This window comes from Podarcis tiliguerta (assembly GCF_965153285.1).
Source record: "Podarcis tiliguerta genome assembly, chromosome: 13".
In the NCBI taxonomy this organism is placed as follows: domain Eukaryota; kingdom Metazoa; phylum Chordata; class Lepidosauria; order Squamata; family Lacertidae; genus Podarcis; species Podarcis tiliguerta.
In genome coordinates this window covers 7,651,397-7,669,538 of record NC_139546.1, presented here as the reverse complement: position 1 = coordinate 7,669,538, position 18,142 = coordinate 7,651,397, and the positions used below count along the sequence as shown (strand labels likewise).

Genomic DNA, 18,142 nt, shown 5'->3' with positions numbered 1-18,142 from the left:
AATTCCCAGATATTTCACTTTTTTCACCACTGTCAAACCTGTCTCATTCTGAAACCTTTCTTTCTCTTTTTCTGTTAGATTCTTTGTCAAAACCTTAGTTTTTGTTTTGTTGAGTTTAAAACCTGCTAATCGACCAAACTCTTGAATCAGTTCTAAAACCCTCTTCACACTGGACTCTGGCTCCTGCAATGTCAAAACCAAGTCATCTGCAAATGCTCTTAATTTAAATTGTTTAACTCCGACCTGTATCCCTCTTACCATCTGGTCCTTTCTAATCATATTCAGCAACACCTCCAGGACCGATATAAAAAGCAGAGGGGAAATAGGACAACCTTGTCGTGTTCCTTTTTCTATTCTGAACTCTTCAGTCAAAACATTGTTAACAATTAATTTTGCTTTTTGTTCAGAATAGATTGCACCTATACCATTTTCGAACTCTTGGCCTACCCCCATACTATGGAGATTCTTTTTCATAAAACCCCAAGAAATGTTATCAAAGGCTTTCTCCGCGTCCACAAATACTAAAGCTGCTTTTGTGTTTATTCTTTCCTGTAAAAGTTCCAAAATGTCAATTATATTCCTTACATTATCAGATAGGTGCCTTCCTGGGAGAAAGCCTGCTTGGTCCTTGTGAATCTCCTCCGCTAAAACCCTCTTTAATCTTCTAGCCAAAATGTCAGCAAAAATTTTATAATCCACATTAAGTAATGATATAGGCCGATAGTTCTTAAGTTGGTGTTTTTCCAATTCTGTCTTTGGTATGAGAGTCACAAAAGCTTCTTTCCACGTTTCTGGTGTCCTTTTCCCCTGTAATATGTCATTACATATATCCTTCAAGGGTTGAATTAGCCAGTCTTTCATTGATTTATAATATCTTGCCGTCAACCCATCAGGTCCTGGGGACTTGCCAAGTTTCATATTTTGGATGGCGCTCTCTACCTCTTGTTCTGTTATCCTGCAGCTCAATTTAAATTTACTTTCTTGAGATATTTCCGGTAGCCCATTTTCTTTCAAGAATTCCTCCATATCTGCTTCCTTCTGTGGTTGTTGTGAATAAAGCTGTTTAAAGTATCTTTGAAAGGCACTCCTAATTTCCACTGGGTTCTGAATAATTCTTCCTTCCTCTTCTAAATTTGTTATTGTATTCATTTTCTGTCTCTTCTTTATTTGCCATGCCAATAACTTTCCACATTTGTTTGCTGATTCGAAAGTTCTTTGTCTCATTTGTCTGACCTTCCATTCAATCTCTTGATTTATCATTTGCATGTATTGTACTTGATATAACTTTATCTCTCTCAAGATTTGTTGTGATTTTGGATTTGATCTCAGTCTTTTTTCACCTTCCTTAATCTTTTCCAATATCTTTTCTCTTTTTTCCTGTTGTAATCTCTTCTTGAGTGCGTTCTGTTGTATCAAAAATCCTCTCATAACAGCTTTACTTGCGTCCCATACAGTTCTTTTTTCCACCGTAGTGTTTAAATTTATCTCAAAATAGTCTTTCAGAGTTTTCTGGGCCTTCTTGGTTATTTCCTCATCTCTAAACAGAGAGTCATTCATCCTCCATCTGAAAGAACCAGTTGGTTGTAAGTTCATTACCATCTTTACAGCATTGTGGTCGGAGTAAGTCTTTGGGCAGATTTCTACTTTTTTTGTCTTTGGTGCCAGTCCTCTTGTGATCCAGATTTGGTCAATTCTTGTCCATGTCTTTTTGGCTTCAGAAAAGAAGGTTCCTTCTCTTTCTAAAGGATTTTTGGTTCTCCAGATATCCACCAAGTCCAGGTTATCAGTCAGTTCAAAAAAGGTTTTCGGTAGTCTCCCATCTTTGGTGACTACCTGCCGTTGTGCCTTGTCCATATTTGTAGAAACAACTCCATTCATATCTCCCATCAAGATCACATTGTACTCCAGATAGTCCATCAATGTCTCATGTAACTTTTTGAAAAAATCCGATTTTCCTTCGTTCGGTGCGTATACGCCAACAATCAGATATTTCTGTCCATGGTGTTGAATTTCAATTGCCAAATATCTTCCTTGTTCATCTTTAAAAATTAATTTTGGTGCTAGGCTCTCTTTTGCATATACCACCACTCCTCTTTTTTTAACTTTGTCCGATGAAATAAACTCTTGACCTAGTCTTTTATTAATTAGAATTTTTCTATGGAGCCTAGTTACATGTGTTTCCTGTAAACAAATCAAGTCCAATTGTTCTTTTTTTAAAATGTGAAAAATTGATTTTCTCTTAGAAACCACGTTTAGACCGTTGCAGTTCCAGCTTAATAGTTGCAGAGACATCTTGAAATTGGTCTGCTATATTCCTCCAGAAGCTCCCAATGTGTCTTCTTTCTCTTCTGGTCCCGGTGGTGTCGTCTTGTCCAAATCCAAGATTGCTTTAGCTATATCTCTCCTTTTTCTCTCTTGTGTATCGGACGGGTCTTGGTCTTTAAAGAATTCCTTCTGTAAGTCCTCCTCGTAGTCCTTTAAAAATCTGTCTTTATCTTCCACTGATTTTATTTTTATTTTCCTTCCTTTTATACTAAACGAAAGCCCTTCAGGGAACTCCCACCTAAAGATGATGTTGTTCTTTCTCAGCTGTGTGACCAAGTCTCTGTAGCTAGATCTGAGGTCTAAGAGATGTTTGGGGATGTCCCTGAAGAATTCCACTCTTGATTCACCAACTTCCAAAGGCCTTTGGAAATGTAGTCCCAAAATTTTATCTCTCTCCTCTTTAGATCCAAAGGTGACCAAACAGTCTCTTGTCTTGATTCTCCTGCTTGTTTTACCCAGTCGGAAAGCACTTACTATTTTGATTTCTTCTTTATCCAGATCCAGTTTCCAGAAATCTGCAAATTCCTGTGCAAGAAATTCCTTAAGACCTTCTTTTTCAATTTCTGGCAAGGATCTGATCCTGAGATTCGTTTGTTTATCTTTTAATTCAAGCATGGAAAATCTTGTTCTATAGTCCTCAAGTTGCCTGTTAATCGGTGGTATTTTTTCTTCTGTGGCCTCTGCAGCTGCTTTAGCTTCTTCTGCAATTTTCCTTGTTTTTGATGATTCCTGCAATAATTGCTGAATTAAATTCGTATTTTGTTTAATACAAGCTGTATTTTGATCTATTTTAGAAGATGTCTCTGACACCTTTTTGTTTGTTTCTACAACCTCCTCTGTCAATTTATTTAATGATTCTTGAATTTTTGCAAATCCTGTATTAAAAAGGTCCTCAGTTGAAGACATAGCTTTTGGTTTAGGTTGTACAGATGCACCTCCAATTGGGTCAGGTATAGAGGCTCTTCTTCCTGAGTAAAAGGTTTTCCCAGATCTTGTAGTCTTCTCCTGCAGCTGGTCTACTTTTCCCTTATCACTTGCCATACCACAGCAACTTATTTCAAGGTCACTCTCAGCTGAGGCTAGCTATCAGACTTGAAGTCAAAACAGTGGAAAGTCCCCAGTCACTTTCCCAGCTGCAGCAAGCTATCAGATTTTAAAACCAAACAGTGGAAAATTCCCAGTTGCTTTCTGTTTCTTTGTATCAGTCTTTGTAACAATCCTTATGTCCACCAGGGGGATACAATAGCCCCTGGGAACAATGGCTCCCGTCTTCTCCTTCTCCTTCCCAGCAACTTTGCAGCTAATTCCTCCCAGTAACCAGACTTAAACAGTCTCAGCTTTTAACAGTATAATCCAGTATGCAGAGCTTAAAATCTCAGAGTCTCTCTCCGCAGTCCCTCCTTTACCCTGTGTTTTCAAATTGACAGATCAGAGCCGGGCGCGCCAGGCGGTGGTTCTGGGCGCGCCGGGCGCGCCGGGCGGTGGTTCCCCCACAGTCAGCTCTTTCTTACGCAGGCAATATAGTTTCCAGTCCTTCCCCCCCTTTTCCCTGCCACTTAGGGGGGGAAAAGATCCTTGTCAAAACGCCAGATTCCGCTTCTTCAAAAGCACTTTTAAAGGTTTGGCACGCAAAAGTCTTTGTTTCCAGCTATATACAGAGCGGAAGGCTGACTTCCTGGTTAAACCTTACCGCTTCGGTTCTAATTTAGCTTGCTTTTTTAACTTGCCAAATCCAAAAGTTCCTTAATTTGTTTCTTTCCCTTTTAAAATTTGTAATTCTCCTACTCACGGAAAGTTCTTTTATAATCCAATTTGTCCCAAGAAGAAGTTGAGCGCTCCTCCGATCACGGCTGTGCGACGTCTCTCCGAAAAAGAAGCGATTGACTCTCAGCACCGCGTTACCCCCTCCACACTCCAGAGCTCTTCCTGAGCCCCAGAAACGTTTTAGGGGATCGCTGTTGGTGCCCGCCGAGTCCCACGGACGTAGGCTTCCTCCGCCTACGTTTTCAGGGGTTCACCACGTCGCCGTAGCGGTAGAACCCTGTTTTTTTCGGAGCTCCCCCTCCGGTGCTCAGCAGGGGGCCGCCATGATCGCTGGCGCTCAACTCGGAAGTCGAACAGACCCACATCTCATGTCATTCTGGCCTCCTTTGGGAGAAAGGGTGCAATATAAATTCAAGCAATAAAATAATTATAAGTGAGTGTCCAGCTTGGGAACGTTCTTTGGAAGCCCAACATCTGACATGGCTTCCTTCTGAGTGCAGGAAGCTCCTGCAGCCAATCAGAAGCCATCCCTTCCCTCCCCCCCCTTCTAGAACCCACCGCTCTCAACCAACTCTCAACCGCCTCCCCACCAACATTCAGACTCTCAAGGAAGGAGAGTTGCTTTCAAGTCTGCTGTACTGCTTTCCAAACCTGACCCTGCTCTACTGCTCCGCAATGAGTCAGCTTCGCAAAGGTGAGAACCTGGGACCCCATAGGATTATAGAATTGTGGAATTGGGAGGGACCCTGAGGGTCATCTAGACCAACCCCCTGCAATGCAGGAATCTCAGCTAAAGCATCCATGGCAGATGGCCATCCCACCTCTGCTGAAAAACCTCCAAGGAAGGAGAGTCTACTGCCCACTGAGGGATTTCTTCCCACTGTCAAGCAGCTCTTGCTGTCAGAAAGCTTTTCCTGAATTTGAGTCGGAATCTCCTTTTTGTAGCTTGAAGCCACGGCTTCAGGTCCTGAGAGCTTCTGGAGCAGGAGAAAGCAAGCTTCCTCCCTCCTCCCTGTGACGGCCCTTGAGATATTGAGAGGGCTGCATGGTGTGGCTCTCATATCCATGTCCTGAGGGACAGAGAGCAAAACATCTCTCCCCTTTCTCCAGCCCAGGCAGAATTGCAAGGGGTCAGTGCATCTGGCTGGAAGGAGATGGTCGGAGTTTGGAGCCCAGCCAGGGCTGGCTGTGGGCAGGATATTTTCTGTTGTGAATTACTGGTTGGTAACTTCCTCTGTTTTTATTTTCCTTTCTGTCTCACAGGTTCTCAGAAAGGAAGGCCACAACCGCTGCTCTGGCGCCGTGGGGAACCACTAGAAGTCGTGGTATGTTAATTCCATGGGGAATCCATTTCCCACATGTTTGTTTGTTTGTTTGTTTGTTTGTTTATATTTCTATACCGCTTTATATTTTTAATAAAAATCTCAAGCGGTTTACAGCATAATAAATCAATAAATCAATAAAACAATAGCTGGGCGATGTTCCTCTGGCCTCAGGAGGAGCCTCTTCAATAGGGCTGGCTGGTGGGTCTGGGCCTCGCCCCCCAGGCCAGGTGGAAAGGGCCTTGCAGGGAGCGGCCTTCACCCTCCCACCTGCCCCCTAGGTCCCTCCGCTGGCTGGCCGCCCCCTGATGTGGCTGGGGGGAGAGTGGATGCCTATGGCAGGAGAGTAAAATGTCCTTCTTCCTTTGCAGGGCCGTGGTTTGGAAGTGCCGGTCAGGGCTCCGGCCAAGCAGCAGCCCAGCGGTGCCACGTCCCAAACCAACATCTGCAGGTATGCTGTGCCCTTCTGTGGCAGGGGTGGGGCAGTCTGAGGATGGCACGGCCGGTGCGCTCACACTGGGCTATTGCCTCATAAGAAAAGGTTTTTGATAGAGGGTGAATTGAATGGGTGGAGGGTTGGAGGAGAGGCAGAAAGAAGAGCTCATTTGACCGTGGCTAGGGGGCGTGATCTGGACGGTTCTCCAGGGGCGCAAGATCACCCAGCTACGGCTCTGCCTACAGGGCGCCCTTGACATTTGAGAGCCCAAAGTTGGCCCTTGGTTGGGCACAGTTCCAGATTAAAACCTGTGGAGACCCCTAGGCAGTCAAAATATCCCTGGGCTCCTTGCAAATCATATCCTGATACGTTTTTGATTTTAGCAACCAACAATAATTAATAGGCAAAACAAACAGTACTTATTCTGATCCGTTATTGTCTGGCCCATAGGCCTACTCTCTCCATTGAATAATCTGGCTCTGGTGGAGATCAAGCCCAGATTTCTCCCTGTCTCCCCCAATCATACTAACTGAGCTTGTTTCTTCCTTAGGCGAGAGGCCGGCCAGAGCAAAGGGGGAAAGGCTCCCAGCTCAGGTAAGTGGAAATGCCAACTGAGTGCCCCATATTCTAGGAATGCTTCCTTTCCGTGTCCCCTACCCTCATGCCCCAGACTGGGGCTAGAATGGCAGGGAGCCAGGCACCTGCTCATGTTTCTTTTTTCTTTGCAGTGTGGGAGCCTTTCCCCAACACGTATTTTGTTCTGGCCAAGTCCCTGAAGAGGCGTGGTGAACATCAGGTACGAGGGCAGAGGGAATGAAGGGATCCTTGTGAGACATCTTTTGGGAGCCCTAGAAAAACTCTCCCACCTGTGGCTTCCATTCTCATGTGATGTCCTTCTTCCTCCACAGGACCACGCCTCCAGGGATGAGGCTCCAGCGCCGGCTCCCGGAGTGAAGAACAGAACAGCAGCCTGGCGGTTCCCGGCTGTCGTCCCTCGCGGTGCGTCCCCACTGCCCCTCCTCCGTACGGGCATGGCTCCATCCCGGCCTGGTTTGGCACAGAAGCAGCAGCCAAAGTTTCCTCCCATTAAAACAGCTTCTCAGGTGAGGGAGGAGACTTTGGCTGTTGCTTCTGTGCTAGGCCGGTCGGACGCCCGTACGGTGGAGAAGTGGGGAGGCCTGATAAGATCAGGTAAGTGGAAATGCCCCTTCCCAGGTCCCCCACCCTCCTGCCCCAGACTGGGGCTAGTGTGGCTGGGAGACAGGAGCCTTCTGATGTCTCTGTTTGTTTTGCAGCGAGGGAGAAGATCAGCCGTGGAACCGCCGCATTCCTCCGGGAGGGACTGGAGCCCAGACGACGGCCTCTCGCCCCTGAGGTAATGGGACAGGGGGGAGGAGGGGGGGCCTTAGGAAACACACAAGGAGGGCCTGCGGGATCAGGCCAAGGGCCCGTCTGGTCCAGCCTCCTCTTCTCCTGGGGGCCACCCAGATGCCACTGCGAAAGCAGCCAACAGGATTCGAGCCCAAGAAGCAGTGCTTCAAAGATCCCTTCTTTCTTGCAGGATCTCGACCGTGCACCGCTGTGGCTGCTGCCCAAGCCTCCCCCCAAAAGACCAGGTAAGAGGAAGGGAACCTTTGCATGGGGCGGGAAGAACACCCTACAAGTTGAGCGTACGTGTTTATGCTCATTGTCCTTGACCACTGTCCTTTCTCCCCTTCTTTTTTTATAAAAAAACACAGCTTGAGGCGAATTCCAGAGCGTTTGGATCTCAGCTGAAGGACTGTATTCCGGTTTCTGATTTGTCAGCTGCTGAAGCATTTGAAAGCTGTGATGTGATAAATAGAAGCTTTACAAATGTGAAGAGCGAACTTTTCCCTGTTCATCCTTTGGACACACAGGATAATTTTCTTGTTGCTAAATCAAGATAAGGTGAATTTTTCTACTCTGAGAAATATTCCGGGGCTGCATGCACCGCTGAAGCTGCAGATGGAATACCAAGCAGTGAATCTGCTCCAGCATCTTCCTTCCTAGTGCTAACTTGTCCCTGGATATCTGGAAAGGCAATTGTGACTGCATTGGTTTGGAGGATATTCTGACCCGGCACAGAGTGAAGGAATGGGAGATCCTCACATTTTCGTTGAACACAAACTTGGTTTCTTATAATGCGCACATCCTCCATCCTTCTGTTCATGAAAATGTTTCTTACCTGTGTCCCTGTGGGTTCAAGTAAACCATCTAAACAGTAGTTGTACAGCACTTGTTTTGGTACATGCAATCTCTCACCTACTTTGATAAAAACAAGGCACATTAATATATTACTTAATATAAATATATTACTTTTGTTCTGTGTTTACTGTCAGTACAAATATCTTGTAACTGGGTTTTTCTTTTAAAAAATCGGGAAATATCTCTATTCAGGGCAATTACTGTTTCACGTCTGCAACTGTGGAACTGTAGACATTAAAAAGTCTATAGAAAGGGGACATTTTAGATTGAATGTTCTTGTTCTTTGCCACATATAACCCAGGTATTTGCTGTTTAATCTTTCTTTCCTTGTGCTTGATGACATGCCATCTTCTAAAAACAATGAGTAAAATTTTCTATAAATGCAACAAAACAAAACAAAAACCGAGCTCCCCACCGGGGCAACCCAAGCTCTGAAGAGTTAGTAAAGGTAAAAGGTAAAGGTACCCCTGCCCTTACGGGCCAGTCGTGTCCGACTCTAGGGTTGTGCGCCCATGTCACTTAAGAGGCCGGGGGCCAGCGCTGTCTGGAGACACTTCCGGGTCACGTGGCCAGCATGACGAAGCTGCTCTGGCGAGCCAGCACCAGTGCAGCACACGGAAACGCCGTTTAACCTTCCCACTATAAAGCGGGACCTATTTATCTACTTGCACTTAGGAGTGCTTTCGAACTGCTAGGTGGGCAGGAGCTGGGACCGAAAGATGGGAGCTCACCCCGCCGCGGGGATTTGAACCGCCGACCATACGATCGGGAGTGAAATAAGGGAGTCCACTCTAGAGCTGGTCAGAACCGCGTGGGGAAAATCGGACTGGAAAGAACCGGGTACAATTAAAATTTTAGTCTCAGAGTACATGGGCATAGAAGGGATCCAAGAATAGTAGAGCTGGGTTGCTCTACAACCCCCCAGTGTCCCCTCCAACTCTACAGTTCTTTGATTCTCATACAAATGCTGTGAATGGCCTGCATCTGAGGGGCTGTGATGACCCTCTAAGTTGCATCCTGCAGGGATGAATGCCTCACCCTGAAGAGAGACTGCTTCCCATCACTCCTTTAGAACTCTAAGGGCTGGACCACCAGGAGCACGAAGAAAGGAAAGAAAAATCTGCTCCAGGACCTGTTTCCTTCTTCCTGCTCTGCATGGGCACCAGGACACACTAGCCACCAGCAACAGGAGGGCATCTTCCGCACATATATTTTCCAAATTTTGACTCACAATTGCTACCTTCAGGCTGCTTCTGTGGGGAAAGGGATGGGCAGGGAGATGAAGAGCCCTACCCTCTTCTTCTTCTTCTGCAAGGGGAATAACTAACAAAAAGGGAACGAAACACACAAAGTGAAATTTTCACAGGCCCACAGTTGTGCTAAACACCAAGAACTCTCCCCATTAAGAATAAGCAAAACCAGGGGCATCTTGCCCATAGAGGCAAGTGGCGCAGGCCCCAGGGCGCCAAGTTCTGGAGAGCTCCAGGGAAGAGGCGGAGGCTAGACGCGGCACCTCTCACCATCAGCTGCCCTCGCCCGCCTCGCTGAAGCAGTGCCGTAAATCTCGTCAACTCTGGGAAACAGGGAGGGGGGGGCGCCGGAGGGATCTTTGCACCATGGTGCCATATCTACTTAAGACGGCCCTGAGCAGTACCAAGCTCACTGTGTTGCTCTTCTGATATCAACGTATGGGGTTGATGAAGTATTCATAAAGTATTACGCATTTGGGATCCCACGAAACCTTTTTGCCAATTCCCGATGCAGAGAATTGGGTTGTGGGCCTTGGGCTGCTCATCCAAGCTGTCAACGGCCTGGCAATGGTTCTGTCATGTGACAAAGGTATCTGAGAGCAGAAGCAGTAAAGGAGTCTAGAAATGTTGTGAAGTAATGGAAAGCTGCAGAATCATTTAGCAGGCTGCATCACTGTGACTCATCTTGAGGATGACTCCTTCTCTGTATAAGTGCAGTATCTGCTTGCAGGCAGACTCAGAGTGTGTGATGGAGCCTGAGCTCTGAGAAGCCTGTGCTCAATGGAGACTGTTGGTGTGCAATGCCTCTGTGTGACTCAGTAACTCTGTGTATGCTCTGAAGCTAGTTCAATCTTCTGTTCACGGTGCTGTTATCTGCAAACAAGTTTATTTTTAACTCAGTAAAGTTTTGATTCTTTTACTGAAGAAGACTCTGCGTTATTAATTTACACTGGGCGTCAGGTTCTCCAGAAGGTGGCAGGAGCAGTTGCTCCTAGTCTGGGCTAGATAGACCAAGGATTGACACACCCAGGGGCCTTTTTAGGCCATAGCTCAGCACCTGTGGGAGGCCACAGGGTCAGCCCTCAGCATCTCCAGGTGAGGCTTGGGGAAACTCTGATTCCCAGGTGAGCTGCTGCCAGCCAGGCCAGAGGAAGACAGTCTGGAGCTCCTGGGACCCGGGATCTGGCTCCTGAGGCAGCTGTCTATGCAGCCCAGTGAGTGAGGTCTTCTGCCAGGCAAAGGGCCAGGCACTTTCCTGCATATTCACCTCTGGAGACTGAACCCTCCATGGCCGAGCTTCAATCTGTCTCTCACTGCGCCTGTGTTGGGTTAGCACAGTGGGAGTGCAAGTGCTTCTTGCATCCTTAGTATCAAAGAATTGTGGAGTTGGAAGGGACCTTAAGGATCATCTAGTCCGACCCCTGCAATGCAGGAAGATGCAGCTGTCCCAGATGGGGATTGAACCTGCAAGCTGGGCCTTCTCATCCCCACACCTGAAGCCAAGCAGGGAGTTGAATCAAGGCCCTTCTGGGTGCCCAGAAGATGCTCTGCCACTGAGCTGTTGCTCCTCTGAAACAGAAACACAGGAAGGGGATTTAGACCCTAGATTGCTCCGTCCACCTCAGAGTGGCTGGGGCAACCCAGGAAGATGGGCGGGGTACAAATAACTACTACTACTTGTAGTAGTAAGGGACGCGGGTGGCGCTGTGGGTAAAAGCCTCAATGCCTAGGGCTTGCCGATCGAAAGGTCGGCGGTTCGAATCCCCGCGGTGGGGTGCGCTCCCGTTGTTCGGTCCCAGCGCCTGTCAACCTAGCAGTTCGAAAGCCCTTCCGGGTGCAAGTAGATAAATAGGGACCGCTTACTAGCGGGAAGGTAAACGGCGTTTCCGTGTGCGGCTCTGGCTCGCCAGAGCAGCGATGTCACGCTGGCCACGTGACCCGGAAGTGTCTCCGGACAGCGCTGGCCCCCGGCCTCTTAAGTGAGATGGGCGCACAACCCTAGAGTCTGTCAAGACTGGTCCGTACGGGCAGGGGTACCTTTACCTTTACCTTTTTACTTGTAGTAGTACAGTGGTACCTTGGGTTAAGGACTTAATTCATACTGGAGGTCCATTCTTAACCTGAAACTGTTCTTAACCTGAGGTACCACTTTAGCTAATGGGGCCTCCCGCTGCTGCCGCACAGCAACCGCGCAATTTCTGTTCTCATCCTGAAGCAAAATTCTTAACCCAAGGTACTATTTCTTGGTTAGTGGAGTCTGTAACCTGAAGCACCTGTTCTAAAAAGCAGATGTCTTCCCTCCCCAATGATCTTGGGAACTGTAGTTTGTTAGGCGCTCTGGGAATAGCTCCCATTAGCAGAGATCCGTGGAGTCCTAGGAACTCAGTCATGAGGAGGAACCAGGAAAGTAGGAGGAGCTCAGATGCCCGTTCTTGAGTTGGGGAGGGACCCCGTGCCTTGGAAATGGAGAACCATTGGGTGTTGAGTGTCCCAGGATTGTGCCTTGCCTTCAAGAGGGACGCCCGGGAGGTGGGGTTTGGTCCTGCTCAAGCTCCTACAGATGACCATGTATTGGAGGACAGGAAGGGATTCCCCTCAGATCAGATTGGCTCAGGCATACCTGAGAGGAGCCAGCCACAGCTGGATTGGGGACTGGGAGCAGCTGGCAGGACCACAGAACACTGGTCCTAAAGGATCTACGGTGGCTCCCAGTATGATTGCGAGCACCATTCAAAGTGTGGGTCCTGTCTACCTGAAGAAGTGTTGCCGCCTGGTCCTTAAAAAACAGAGTTTTAAAATCCCATCCTTGACAGCAAACGTAAAAGGATAGGAATCAGGCTGCAAAACCTTGTTTTGAACAAGTCCAGCTATGAAGCTAGCTGCCTTCCCCCCCTTTGCCCCACTTAAGAATCAGGCATCAACATGGGAACTTTAAAAATAAGCTTTATTTACTTTATAAATCATGCATCGCTTCACATCAATAGTGGCATTAAAAACTGTGCAGGCAAAATAGTGTTATACATTTGCCGGAGACCCCCCCCCCCAAACCCCAGAAATACACAAAAGGTAGAATTTTGATAAATTGGGATATCAATGAAAGTACAGGCTGCAGAACTGTGCCAGACAAGGAATTCCTGGGCTGACTTTTGCAAACCAGGCTGGCCCATCTAGCAAAGGGCAAATCTGTTAACACGCCTGAGATTGGTGGGCACACGACCCAAGGGGAAGTGGGGATGAGCCCTGAAGTTATGGTGGGTACACAGCCTTTGGTTTCAAGGGAAATGTCTCTAGTGGGCTATGGCTCACATACTGTATCCTGTTTCCTCCACAGGGCCAGGCCTCCAGGGATGAGGCTCCAGCTCCCGGGATGAAGGGCGAGAGAACATCCCAGCGTTTCCTGGCTGCCAACCCTCGCACCTCTTCCCCACTGCCCCTTCTCCGTGGGGCATGGCTCCTTCCCGACCCTGTTTGGCGCAGAAGCAGCAGCCAAAGTTTCCTCCCATTAAAACAGCTTCTCGGGTGAGGGAGGAGAGTTTGGCTGTTGCTTCTGTGCTAGGCCCATTGGACGCCCATACGGTGGAGAAGTGGGGAGCCCTGATAAGATCAGGTAGGAGGAAATGCCCCTTCCGAGGTCCCCCACCCTCATGCCCCAGACTGGGGCTAGCGTGTCTGGGAGCTAGGAGCCTGCCGATGTCTCCGTTTTCTTTGCAGGGAGGGAGCCTTTCCCCAACATATACTTTGTTCTGGTCAAATCCCTGGAGAGATGTGACGACCCTCAGGTACTGGGGCAGAGGGAACAAAGGGGTCCTTCCATAGTTTTTGGCCCATCACAGCCCATTCTCATATGATGTCCTGCTTCCTCCACAGGGCCACACCTCCAGGGATGAGGCTCCAGCGCCGGCTCCCGGGATGAAGAACGAGAGACCATCTTGGCGGTTCCCAGCCCCTGACCCTCGCCTGCCTCCCCCTCCGTCCGTTCTCCTTGCCTGCATGGCTCCTCCCCGTCTCTACTTGGCGCAGAAGCACCAGCCAAGATTTCCACCCATCAAAATCACCTCCAAAGTTATTCTGGAGCTGGAGGAGACATTGGCTGCTGCCTCTGTGCAGGCCGGTCGGGACGGAGCCCAGATGCCCATACGGAGGAGTTCAGGGTGGGGTAGCTAATAAGATCAGGTAGGAGGAAATGCCCCCTTTCCATGTCCCCACCCTCCTGCCCCAGACTGGGGCTCGTGTGGCTGGGAGCCAGGCGCCGGCTGATGTCTCCCTTTGTTTTGCAGCGAGGAGAAGGTTCAGCCTGGGAGCCGCTGCATCCCGGGAGGGACTGGAGCCGAGACAATGGCCTCTCGCCTCACAGGTAAGGGGACAGGGGGATTTCATTGCTTTGCCGCTCGTGATTTGCGGGTTTGGGGGGCGCGATCAGGTGGCACGTCGGAATGTCACCCCCCTTCAGGACAGCACTTGGGGCAGCCCGTCCCCCTGCCCCCCATCGGTACGCCCCTGGCCACAAACAGGATTCGAGCCCAGGAGCCATCTGCTCACCTGGGACTTCTTGAAGCCCCGCCCCTGGTCGTTTGGTCTGTGACAGACCATTCACACATTCAGGGATTCCTTCTTTCTTGCAGGGTATGGCTTCTGCACCGCTGTGGCTGCTGCTGAAGCCCCCTCCCCGCAAATAATACAGGTAAGAGTAAGAAGGGAGAATTTGCATGGAGCGGGGGAAAGTGCCTCCTGCAGAGCGAAAAATACGGTATTCCAGAGCCGGGTGGGAGTTTGGCTGCTGCTTCTGTGCCAGGCCGCTCGGGACGGAGCCCAGACGCCCGTACGGAGGAGGACAGGTTGGGGCAGCTTATAAGATCAGGTCGAAGGAAATACCCCCTTCCCAGGTCCCCCCCCTCCTGCCCCAGACTGGGGCTAGCTTGGCTGGGAGCCAGGCGCCTGCTGATGTCTCTGTTTGTTTTGCAGTGAGGAGAAGGTTCAGCCTGGGAGCAGCTGCATCCTGGTAGAGACTGGAGCCCAGATAAAGGCCTCTCACCCCAGAGGTAATGGGATAGGGGGAAGGAGAAAGACCCCCGTACGGAGGCAAAGAGTGGAAAGGCTCAGAGTTCAGGTTGGGGGAAATGCCAATTGAGTGCTGGAGTGGAGGGGGGGAGCAGGCCTGTCTCACCCCAGCCCCTTGCCCCCCTCCTTCCAAGCCAGGGGTCAGGCCAGTATGTGCCCAGGCAGGAGCAGCGATGGTTGGCAGCCAGTGGTGACGTGGGCATGGGCAGCCTGGCAGGGGTGCTTGTTCTGTCCCCCTCCTTCCCTGAGTCAGCTGGCCAGACACCCTCGCCAGCGCTCAGGATGTCCCTATAGAAGTTTGGGGGCTGATCCACCCAGAGGCCCTATGTCTCCACCGCAGGAGGGCCCTGCCTCCACTGGCTTGCCTGCCCATGGGCTACTGCCAGTCTGCTCTGTGCCAAACAGGAGAAAGAGGGATGTGGAAGAGTGAGGAAGGCAGACCGGCAGGGGAGAAAATATTGAGGGTGATGTGCCCCTGAAGGAAATCATATGGGACGGCCCACGGGACCCCTGTCCCCCAGAGAGTACAATGTCCTTCTTCCTTCACAGGGCCATGGTTTGGGAAAACCCCCTGAAGAAGCCCAGCAGTAGTCCAGTGGTGCAGGAAAACCCAGCAAAATCTGGAGGTATGTTGTGACCTTGTGTGGCAGGGGAAGTGTTTTCCTGTCATCTTACCCACTGCAGGTAAAAAAAAGTTCCTGCCCCGAGAGGCTTACAATCTTTAATATGACACAGGGAGGGAACAGAGAAAGGTTGAGGTCCAGGCTGGATCCTGAGTCCTCCTGCGAGACATAAGCCAGGGTTTCTGAGTTTAGACTTTGGGATTCCCGGACATTTCCCACCTGTAACCTCTCCCTCTGTTTTTATTTTCCTTTCCTAGGTCCTAAGAGGCTGCTATGGTGCCGGGGCAAGAAGGAGGCTGCTGTGGCACAAAGAATGAACCAAACATTGGAAATTGTGCTATGTTAATTCCATGGGGAATCCATTCCCCACATGTGCAGGAAGGTTGTGGCCGCGACCTGCGTGAACCAGGGCTGGGTTGGGGTGTTGCAGGCCGGTCTTGCACCACCCCCTCGCCCCCCTCCTTCCAAGCCGGGGGTCAGGCACCCAGGCAGGAGCAGCGATCATTGGCAGCCAGGGCTGACGTGTATTTTCCTTTCTGTCTCCCAGGTCCTAAGAGGCTACTGTACCGCAGGGCCCAAATGGACAAAGGGGAGAGGGCCATGGAAGAGAAGAGCCCTTCTAAGATCAGGTAGGAGGAAATGCCCCTTCCCGTGTACCCCACCCTCATGCGCCAGACTGCTGCTAGCATGGCAGGGAGCCAGGCGCCTGCTCATGTTTCTGTTTTCTTTGCAGTGTGGGAGCCTTTCCCCAACACGTATTTTGTTCTGGCCAAATCCCTGGAGAGACGTGGCGAACATCAGGTACGAGGGCAGAGGGAACGAAGGGATCTTTGTGGAACATGTTTTGGGAGTCCTAGAAACACTCTCCCACCTGTGGCTTCCATTCTCATGTGATGTCCTTCTTCCTCCACAGGGCCAGGCCTCCAGGGATGAGGCTCCAGCTCCGGCTCCCGGAATGAAGAACCGAACAACATCCTGGCGGTTCCCGGCTGATGTCCCTCGCGGCACGTCCCCACTGCCCCTTCTCCATACGGGCATGGCTCCTTCCTGGCCTGGTTTGGCTCCCTGGCTTGCCTTGTCCACAGATCTTGATAGCTTGGCAGGTCCTCAGCTGTGGTCCCCAGATGATATTTTCTGTTGTGAATTACTGGTTGGTTACTTCCTCTGTTTTTATTTTCTTTTCTGTCTCACAGGTTCTCAGGCAGGAAGGGCACAGCCATGGTGCCATAAGAAACAAATATCCCTGGAAATTGTGGTATGTTAATTCCTTGGGGAATCCATTTCCCACATCTTTATTTATTTTAATTTCTATACCGCTTTATATTTGTAATAAAAAATCTCAAAGCGGTTTACAGCATAATAAATCAATAAAACTGTCATGGCCTGTGACAGCCCATTCACACGTCCCGTGATTCTTCCCTCAAAGAAGCCCTTAGTGTTGAGTTCTCTCCTGCTTCAAAGATACCTTCTTTCTTCCAGGATCTGCTGTCTGCACCACTGTGGCTGCTGCCAAAGCCTCCCATAAAAAGAACAGGGAAAAGGAAGGGCTGGGAGAACACCCTCCAAGTTGAGTGTCAACAGAGAATGGGAGAAGAACCTTCCTGCATGAGAGCAGAAAGGAGATGCTCTTGTCTTGAAGTGGGTGGGCCAAGCTTTCATGGGGAGCAATGTCAGGGCAGGGGCATTGGGCATCCATTCCCCTCCTCTGCCAGGAGGATACCAAGTCCTTCTTCTTCCACAGGGCCACGCTTCAAGAGAATGAAGCTGCAGGGGAAGTCCTTGAGTCCTTGAAGCTGCAGGGAAATCACTCCCCTTCTCCCCCTTCAGGCTGCTGTTCAGCAGGTGAAGCTGATTCCTGCCCCATGACACTATCCCCCTCCCCAAGGTGCCCTCCACCTGCCGGATGGGTGCCGCCCTTTGGGGAGCACAATGGTGGAAGTGTTGGACCAACCGGACATTGGGGGAGCATGGACAGGCAAGGCATCTTCCCATGAGGAATTTCCATTAAGTCCATGTCCATAGAAAAGGCCGTAGCCCCCCAATTTCTATCATCTTCTTCTTTGGCAATCACATGTAGCCAAGTACGATTGTCTTCCATGAACACGATGTTAACAGTGAGTCCATAACAGACTGTGGAGGCCAATTCTGAATCCACATGTCCTTCCACAGTGGGGGTATAGATTTCCAGGTGGGAGGTGATCACAGTGAGGGTTTGCCAAACATGCTTCCTCCTAGTTTGTTTCTCCCTTTTGTCCTGAGTTCGAGTATCTTCAAAGTCCATGACACCGTCGGTAAAGGCTGTTCTCTAATTGGAGCGCTCGCATGCCAGTGTTTCCCCATTGTTTCTACTACATTTCTTTTAGATTTGCCTTGAGAGAGTCTTTCGTTGACCACTACATTACATTTTTAAGTTGCTTGGGAAGACGATAATCAGCATAGCCCAGGTCTGTAAAGCTGCTTTCCTGGTGCTTGGAGGGGGTGGTGTGAGGCATCTGGGCATTAGGAATACAAGCCAAGCCCTGGCTCTGTGGCCCTCCTAAATTGAGGTTATTCTGTTCCTGGAAGCTGGCAGAGCCCCTCTTCACTGGGCATGGGACTGCCACATTCTCCGGTCTCCACAGGAGACTCACATTCCTTCTCTGCGTCTCTGTTCCCTTTTGGCCACCATCAAGCAATGGCAACTCTCACACTGATCCTAAGCTGAATAGCTGCCCAGCCAGCTGACCTCCCCCCTCCAGAACCAACCACTCTCAACCGACTCTCAACTGCCTCTCCCACCAACATTCAAACTCCCTTTCAAAGCCTCCTCCAATCGTCAGTCTCCCCCAGAATTCCACTCTCTCTCTCCCCCCTCCCTCCCTGCTTGACATTCCCTTGGGAATCTGAATAGAATTACCTTAGTTACAATATTGTTATAGATTATGGGGGGGGGGGTTCCCACTAAACCGTAGAAATTAATACAGTGTGCCCCGCAAGACGAATGCCTCGCAAGACGGAAAACCCGCTAGACGAAAGGGTTTTCCGTTTTTCAATGCGCTTCGCAGGACGAAATTCTCTATGGGCTTGCTTTGCAAGACGAAAATGTATTGCGATTCTTGCAAAATTTTTTCGCTCCCCACCCCCTTTTTCTAAGGCGAT

At 49.6% G+C, this 18,142-nt stretch overlaps 2 protein-coding genes across 6 annotated transcripts in view; both read left to right on the top strand.

Annotated features, from left to right (window-relative positions):
- The window catches only part of CENPC (centromere protein C), a gene marked incomplete at its 3' end in the record, with an annotated part of 540,346 nt that overhangs the window by 44,425 nt on the left and 477,779 nt on the right, over positions 1-18,142 (top strand). The gene's annotated exons all lie outside the window — the stretch shown is intronic.
- LOC310661567 (uncharacterized protein) lies at positions 4,805-17,313 on the top strand. Of its 4 annotated transcripts, XM_083407913.1 has the most exons (12): positions 4,805-5,414; positions 5,783-5,862; positions 6,398-6,441; positions 6,576-6,643; positions 6,756-7,038; positions 7,143-7,222; positions 7,409-7,463; positions 13,035-13,102; positions 13,191-13,496; positions 13,601-13,677; positions 13,946-14,181; positions 15,738-17,313. In XM_083407913.1, exons 1-9 carry the CDS (start codon positions 5,244-5,246, stop codon positions 13,485-13,487), a joined length of 1,146 nt encoding a protein of 381 aa, XP_083264039.1. In that variant the 5' UTR covers positions 4,805-5,243; the 3' UTR covers positions 13,488-13,496; positions 13,601-13,677; positions 13,946-14,181; positions 15,738-17,313. The 4 variants fall into 4 exon arrangements, with proteins under 4 accessions (XP_083264039.1, XP_083264041.1, XP_083264042.1 ...); XM_083407915.1 differs by lacking the exons at positions 7,143-7,222; positions 7,409-7,463 and having other exon boundaries at positions 13,191-14,181; XM_083407916.1 differs by lacking the exons at positions 13,035-13,102; positions 13,191-13,496; positions 13,601-13,677; positions 13,946-14,181; positions 15,738-17,313 and adding an exon at positions 7,587-7,990.